Source organism: Leuciscus leuciscus (genome assembly GCF_965113295.1).
Source record: "Leuciscus leuciscus genome assembly, chromosome: 3".
NCBI classification, from domain to species: Eukaryota; Metazoa; Chordata; class Actinopteri; order Cypriniformes; family Leuciscidae; genus Leuciscus; species Leuciscus leuciscus.
The window spans coordinates 13,091,569-13,099,371 of record NC_138727.1 but is presented as its reverse complement, the minus strand read 5'-3'; the positions used below and the strand labels follow the sequence as shown (position 1 = coordinate 13,099,371).

The 7,803-nt window shown below is 36.9% G+C and overlaps 1 protein-coding gene across 2 annotated transcripts; it reads right to left on the bottom strand.

Annotated features, from left to right (window-relative positions):
- Nucleotides 1-3,145: 3,145 nt before the first annotated feature.
- On the bottom strand, nt 3,146-7,511 carry LOC309495742 (uncharacterized protein). 2 transcript variants are annotated; one of them, XM_082165566.1, is made up of 10 exons: nt 7,200-7,511; nt 6,235-6,336; nt 5,805-6,037; nt 5,394-5,445; nt 5,046-5,245; nt 4,390-4,507; nt 4,212-4,303; nt 3,993-4,099; nt 3,608-3,784; nt 3,146-3,459 (listed from the first exon to the last, which is right to left on the bottom strand). In XM_082165566.1, exons 5-8 carry the CDS (start codon nt 5,097-5,099, stop codon nt 4,013-4,015), a joined length of 351 nt encoding a protein of 116 aa, XP_082021692.1. In that variant the 5' UTR covers nt 5,100-5,245; nt 5,394-5,445; nt 5,805-6,037; nt 6,235-6,336; nt 7,200-7,511; the 3' UTR covers nt 3,146-3,459; nt 3,608-3,784; nt 3,993-4,012. The 2 variants fall into 2 exon arrangements, with proteins under 2 accessions (XP_082021692.1, XP_082021693.1); XM_082165567.1 differs by lacking the exon at nt 7,200-7,511 and having other exon boundaries at nt 5,352-5,445; nt 6,235-6,400.
- Between the last annotated feature and the right edge of the window lie 292 nt (nt 7,512-7,803).

Below are 7,803 nucleotides of genomic sequence, written 5' to 3'. Positions count from 1 at the left end.
CCCAGTCTCTTTTTGTGTTTATTTTCTTAATGGTGTGTAAAAAAAACAAAAAACTTTTGCATTTTCAATAACTGCACAACAGCCAGGAAGTGTGCCATGGAGATCATAAGGGAGAAAATGAGTGCTGTTTGGCATAATGGCATTCCCAAAGGCATTATTTGTACTTTTAAAAAAAAAAAATTATATAGTTTAGGTAAGTCTACTTGAACTATTTGTTTGGTATGCCAGCCATGAATACATACCACAGAATACTCCTAAAGATATTAAAATGTTGTAATCCTACAATTTCCGATATTAATTCCTTTAACATTTATCATTTTAATTACCTATTTATATTTGCCTTTTTACAAAATAATGTAAAATTAATCATGTAAATATATATATTGTTTTTATTTTGGGGGGCAAAGTGTTCTTCAAAGGGAAGAAAATAATGTATTTTCTGGTGGCAGCCTTGCATCTCCTGGGTTTTTTTTTTTTTTTTAAGAAAAGAAAAATTAAAGTCTTTAAATAGTTTGGCATATCAATACATTTTGGGAAATTAGTACAAAGTGTGAGCGCAATCATCTTTAAATGTTACAGACGCATTTTATTTGATTAAGAGATTAACTTACATCTGTTTAAAACAAATACTGCATGCTAGAATAACTATCAAGAGTAATTTTCTTTCTGTAAGATCCCTGTAGGGTTACATAACATAGGTTACATAGCCTATCTTCAGTCAGAACTGGGAAGAGTCTGTTTTTTTATTTTTATTGCAGAACTTATACATAAATGATCATGGAAATAAAGCGTTGTTGTATATCTTTCAATGAAAAATAACAACAAAATAAATAAATATCCTGGATTTGCGTACATCAAAAGTCGGAAGAGCCTGTAAATACCATATATGGACAAGTGTGACGAGGCTTTGACGTTTCCATGGCCCCAGAAGGACAAGCTGTGGTTGGACTAACGTTTAGGTCAGAATAAAAAGCGCTCCATATCGCAAACTATGTTTTGCTTGCGTTATGTTGTCAGTAATACTGTCAGTTAACAATAAGGTATTGCTATATTGAAAGAAATTACACGTTTACCGAGATCCTAACCCTAACCCTATAGTGTAACTACACACTTCAATGAACTACAATTTACAGCGCCCGTCCCATGGACACAATGATAGAGGCTTATGGGTAATGTAGTTTAAAAACGTTTAGTAATGGAATTAAATATTTTAATACTTTGACATATTTGAGAGCCAGACTGAAATTTGGTATTTTACTGTGAGCACTTTTTAAAATGCTTTTTTAACACCTTTCCATGTATGCCAGACATCTCTGTCCAACATTATGTATTAAACATAGCATAAATAATTGTCCTACCAATTTTCACTTTTATACACTTATCAGACTTTGCATTTGCAGACTTTGTAGAATGTGCATTTTTTTGCTCTTCCAGGGGTGCTACGGGACCCCTGGGGGAGGAAGGGCAGTAAAACCTACACATATGTACTCTCTTCATCATGGACAACAAACTGTATTGAGTCACATTTATATCTGAACATTCTTTTGCTTTCCCGCCTTTTCTATATTTACATCATGCTTGTGTTAGGTTTTGATTATATTGCAAGACTCTGAACTCGGAATACAAAAATACAGTAATATTTTACAAATGTTGTAAAATAGACCTTTTCTGAATTGCTAAAACACTAAACCTCCCAAATTCTCAATAGCCTAATCGAATTTGTCGAGTAAATCACTCTTTCTGTAAAACATTAAACAAGTTCAGGTAGTTAAAACACTGTTTGCAAATCTCATGCACTCTTTTGGCAAAACTCTAAACACATTCTCACTCACTAAAACACATTTCGCACTGACACATTTATGTTTCAAAACACTAAACACGGGCAGGCAAAAGTTAAACAACTACAACACAGTTGTCATCGTTAACACACAACTACTCAAAATTGTTCACTTATTTCTAATGATGAGACCAAACCAACTGTACATCATACAAGTCAGTTCAGAGTGCCAAAACTGACTCAAAATGTTGCACTGAATGTTACCAACAATGGATGGAAACAATATAAGAGGGAGAGGAGGAAGAAGAGTATGTGAAATAGGTGGTGAACAAAGAGGAAGAGGAGGAGGATGAGAAAGAGCAAGGTGTGAAGAATGTTGTCAAGGCTGGATCTGCTTTAGGGATTTTCCCTTTTCCTGAGATGACATTGTTATGTGGAAGAAGTCATCAGGCCGGACCAACATGAAGACATGATGCTGAAGCAGAATAAAATCTCTCTCACTGACCTTGATTCCTCTAGTTGCACAACTCTCCTGAGTGACTGTAACGCTTTTCATTTAGAGTTTTTTACTGTAACCTTTTTGTCTTTTGCAGTTGGGTCACTGTATTTTCACAGTATAAAAAGTGCTGAATATACAGACCTTCAATACTATACAATATTCAGTACAATACTATACTTGCAGTGCAGTGCAGTATACAATTTATTCACCTTACTACTGTAAGTTGTCATTACTATACTTTTTTTACGCAATTGCAAAATTTGTTTACTTAGTTACGATATACTTTTATTTCGGTAACTGCGTGTTTCGGATTCTGCTCTTCGTTTTTCTCTGTAGTGTCTAACGGTTGATCTGTAGTGTTTATAATATTGACTGATGTGTGTATGATCTGAAAGCATTGTTTGATTTGAGCACAGATAAAATGGTTTTGAGGCAATTGTTTGATTTTGCCATAAGAGTCAGATGTTCTCTGAATGTGGTTTGAAAATTTGGTTTTGTGTTTAAGGTTTTGAGAATGTGAGTTTCAAGAAATGTGTTTTAGCAATCCAGAAAACTGTAACATTATACTGTTAATCAGGTCACAGCTGATAAATCTACACAATTGAGTGGTGAAATGTTTTGAGTACCACAGAATCACATCAGTTGACTATGAAACCTGTACTAGATTACACAGAAAGCACATTGAATATTATGTTGGGGAGAAAATTATTCCTCATCATTATGGTGTTCTTCCTTATAATCTGCTTCTTCCATGTCTCTTAACAGGTTTCAATTGTTATACAGCACCCTACAGTTCAACTAATGAAAGTTACTGTACCACACAGTGCATGCATGCATGCACACATTTCTATGTATGTGAAAGAAGAGGTAACACTTTGGTTATATTTATGGTGATAAAAAGCAGATTTTATTACATGCTTTATATTCATAGTTAAGGTCATTGTCCAGAAGTATGAAAGGTGTTACTGTCTTGTAGATTACAGTCCATCATCAGATATTTCGTAGTCACTGTCGTACTCATCAGCTGAAGCACTGTACAAGAAGTTGATGTCCTCTGCTCCAGACAAAACTTGCAGGTAACAGTCTCTTGCTTGCACCTTCATTTCTCTGATTTGATGCCACTTTCTGAGGATGATGCTCTGCAGACCTTTCAAACCTTCTTCACTTAGGCCACATTGCGAATCTTAAAAGAGGAACACAAGAATATAAGACCAGCATTAGAAACTTTATAAACAGTCATCATTGTTGTGTATATTTATTAGGGCTGCCCCCTAATAGTAATCTTTGGTCGGGGCAACCCTATGTTTATGTAATTTATTACAAATACATACTTTTCATTGTCTCACTGGAAAACAAGCAGGACAGCTCTCTGAGGGTATCGGAACGAGTTGAAAGAGATTTCCAATGGTGGTCCATCTCTGCAACAAGAATCTTCTGCTCCTCCTCAAGTCTCCTTACTGACATGATGATGTCAAACGCCTTTCTCTTTGTCCTTAGATCGACAGAGTCTGGAATGCATTTATGATAAATAAATAAATAATTTGTATTAAACATCAACCTTCAAAGAATCTCTGAAATAGTATGGGGTTACAGAATGACATTTGAAGCATTGTGGGTTATGTGTCATTATGTATCAGATTTGTCAGAAGCAGTCAACAAACAGTAACAATTACAATTATTTGTGACTAAATGTATTACAAGTAATAATTTCCTCACCGTCAGCCCAATCCTTTACATCATTCTTCCAATTGGCTCGCTGTCACTGTCAATTGCGCTTTCATGGACTCTAGGTTTTGTAACTGGCTTTGCAGAGCTTTTGTGGTCTACAATAACAAACAGTGGTAAGAAACAAAAAACAAATGCTCAATGCACAGCTTCATACACTGCTAACATGCAGTACTGAACATCTAAAATTAGTTCTACTGATGTCATTACCTTTTGATATCGGCAGGTCAGTGAGATAGCCAAATTGTTGAACTTTTGCTGATTCCAGCGCATGGCCATGAGAGTCAGCAAGTCTGTGCATCCTGAAAAACAAAGAAAATATGATGTTACCATATTCCTCCTACGTATTATGTAAGGATGTAACTAGTGCAGTATGTGGTAATCTTACCTGCTTTTGACATATGCTTACTGGTTACTGCAATCCTAGATAGGAAGGCATTGCACTGTTCCACCTCCTCCCCTAGTGTTAAACCAGCACCGTCCTGATATGCCCCACTCCATTTTACCTGGTTAAGAATAAAAAAACAAAAAAAAACAGATGTTTGCAGATGTTCAGTTTAGATAATACGATTCTATCACATAGCAACACTTCCTAATTCATTACATTTATATAGCGCTTTTCTCGGCACTCAAAGCGCTTTACATAGAAGGGGGGAATCTCCTCAACCACCACCAATGTGCAGCATCCACTTGGATGATGCGACGGCAGCCATATTGCGCCAGAACGCCCACCACACACCAGCTTACTGGTGGAGAGGAGACAGTGATGAAGCCAATCAGTATATGAGGATGATTAGGAGGCCGTGATGGACAGAGGCCAAGGGGCAAATTTGGCCAGGATGCCGGGGTTACACCCCTACTCTTTCGAAAGACATCCTGGGATTTTTAATGACCACAGAGAGTCAGGACCTCGGTTTTACGTCTCATCCGAAGGACGGTGCTCTTTGACAGTATAGTGTCCCCATCACTATACTGGGGCGTTAGGACCCACACAGACCACAGGGTGAGCACCCCCTGCTGGCCTCACTAACACCTCTTCCATACCTCGCATTTAAAATCATGGGCTTTGGCATGAAATACCGAAAGGAATGGCTTCATGTTAAGAAGGTGCTGGAGCTCTGGAGCAGGACTCCGTGCCGACACACCACAAGCTCCAATCCCTCCTCGTCTACCTTGCTGGCAGATCTTTATGAGGTATCTCTGGCTGCTGACCACTCCCCTCCACAAACACTTCTTCCACTGAACTACAATATGGAAAATTGTTGATGAAAATAAGACTCTCCTAAACAAACTCTTCAGAAAGAGGTTATTATTATAGTGCTGTAGTCTAATTATCATCTAGAATTTTACATGTTTGGTTGTGTTGTGAATGTGGTCTACAAATCTTTTCACGTCTTCATCCTTGGCTATGAAGACGCCTTCAAAGATGGCCTGTTCCTCAGATCTAAAAAAACAACAATTGATGATTGACAACAATTTATAACTTAAAATCTGAGATTTCTTAGTTCACATTAAAGAGCTATGTTTTCTTATTAATACAAACACTGTGATACACAGTTTGGAGTAGCTAGCAGCATTCTTGAAACGGTAATGCTTGCGGTTTCCATCAACTGAAACTGCAAGCATATCTAGGGTGCATGCAGGACAGTTGAAGGGCTCTTCCTTGCATATGTTGTCCACCTCAAATCGCACAGCCTCCCACTCAAAAAAACTTTTCAGAAAACTGTCTGCTGAGATCTTGCTTATCAACCAACAACTCAAAGATATCAACAACACTGCAGGATAGATCAATTCAATACTCACACGACCAAAGCGGACCGTTGGCTGATTCAGTATTCTTAAAAATGCTTGGCAGGACAGTCCTGGTGCCGCCATCTTCATTTCTTCAAATGAAAAAAAGACATCTGTGGCATAAACTGTGGCAAATTGAAGGGTTGCAGGCCAGTAGTCACTTCTGTTTAGGTCATCGACTCCAGCAGTCCAAGTGGATTGGCATGCCTCACAAATTAACTCGGGCATGGTTCGATCATGTCATCCTGGAAATATCAAAAACACATCCACTGTAATGTAAACCAGGGTTTGGGTTCTTTGTACTATTTATATATTACTTTGTATACTTCATATATTTTTAGTTTTATATCTATGTCAAACTTGTAGGGAGTCGCGTATGGATATATATTTATTTTAAAGATGCTTCTCAAACAGGACAAAATAAAGTTCTTCACATTCTTACCATTCATTGTGACCACAGCAACAATCTTTCCTGGACTAACCCTCAATAACTCTGGTGAACAACCACAGATTTTGTCAGGCATCTCCACAGGTACAAGCCGGACTGAAAAAGAGCATACAGTACACTTGAATTATGTTAAGGGGGTAAGGCTGAAAATAATTTTTGAAGCTGCCGAAGAGGGACCTAAAGAAAAAACAAAACAAAAAACAGAATTGAACATTTTACACCAGTATTCTCTTCATCTGTGTTGCCAGAATGGGCTAAATTGTATGTGATATTCCTTTTCAATAAACAAGAAGTGAATATTGTTAATTACATTTTAGATAGAAATTAGACAAAAATTGTCAATAAATGTAAGTTTTGCTCTATTTAAAAAAAAAAAAAAAAAAAAATGTTCCAAACAAAGCCACATCAGAACTTCTAATATATATATATATATAAATCAGTCAATAAGTTATGACAGCATTACTTGTTACATTAATTATACACATTAATTGTTTTATTTCATATTGAAAAATTGTGATGAGCCACAATAATGTTGTAGTTATAAATTAATTTGTATTGTTAATTATAGATTTATTTGGGTGTTAATTATATAATTTTGCGTGGATTTTAAACAATTAGGCTGTAAAACAAACCAATCTGGCAACTGTTCTTCATCTGAACATTTCTAATATTGGATAATAGTTGTGGGCTAATGTAATACTGAAAATATTACATTCCCCTACGATACATGATGATTATGCGACAAAAATGAACTTGAATTCAATTAGCTAACTTTGCTAGCCTGCACATTTGGTGCAGCAAGCTATATTTTTATAATGCCTTCTATTATTTACCGTCATACGAAATTGCCACCTTACACATCTAAAGGTTCTAAACACAACTTCTTGTCCTGATTCAACAGTTTTTAGATGTAAATTTAAGAATAGTATCCATCTCTATTAATTAACTCTTCTACTTACCAAGTGGGAAATCGCAATGGACCCTGGGATCGCCCCATACAGTGACGTCAGCGTTATTCATTTAGAGGATTTAATCAATAAAAAATAAAATAAAAAATAAAATATTAATTGAACACAATCGTAGCATATTATATATTTATTAACATCAACAAACCTCCGATAAAAATACGTTACCCAGCATGCTCTAGTTAAAGCAGTGTACCTATGTACCAGTACCTATGACAAGAAAACGCTTAAACTGCTTACTTGCACGCCGTGGAGCGTTGTTAAACTCACCTTTGAATGCAGTTTTACCTGCAGTTGAGCGTTGTTTTGGTTAAACTCACCGCTGAATGCCGTTTTACCTGCAGTTGAGCGTTGTTAAACTCACCGCTGGATGCGGTTGCACACCATGTGCGTTGTTAAACTCACCGCTGAATGCGGTTGCACACCATGTGCGTTGTTAAACTCACCGCTGAATGCGGTTGCCGAACGCGCTAAACCTTTGCGCAGAGAGGGCACTTTGATATCAGATTGCGAGGGTTTTCAAACATCAAAAATCAGTTGGAGGGCCAGATAAATATCATCTGGGGGCCGCCATTTGACTAGCCCTGGCATAGATCAT

What these genes read in the sequence shown, in the direction of transcription:
- LOC309495742 (XM_082165566.1), bottom strand. Translation starts at nt 5,099, where the DNA reads ATGAAGCCATTCCTTTCGGTATTTCATGCCAAAGCCCATGATTTTAAA. An exon ending in CCCATGATTTTAAATGCGAG is followed by an intron (nt 4,508 to 5,045) that starts GTATGGAAGAGG and finishes ATTCTTAACCAG; the next exon opens with GTAAAATGGAGTGGGGCATA. An exon ending in TAAGCATATGTCAAAAGCAG is followed by an intron (nt 4,304 to 4,389) that starts GTAAGATTACCA and finishes TTTGTTTTTCAG; the next exon opens with GATGCACAGACTTGCTGACT.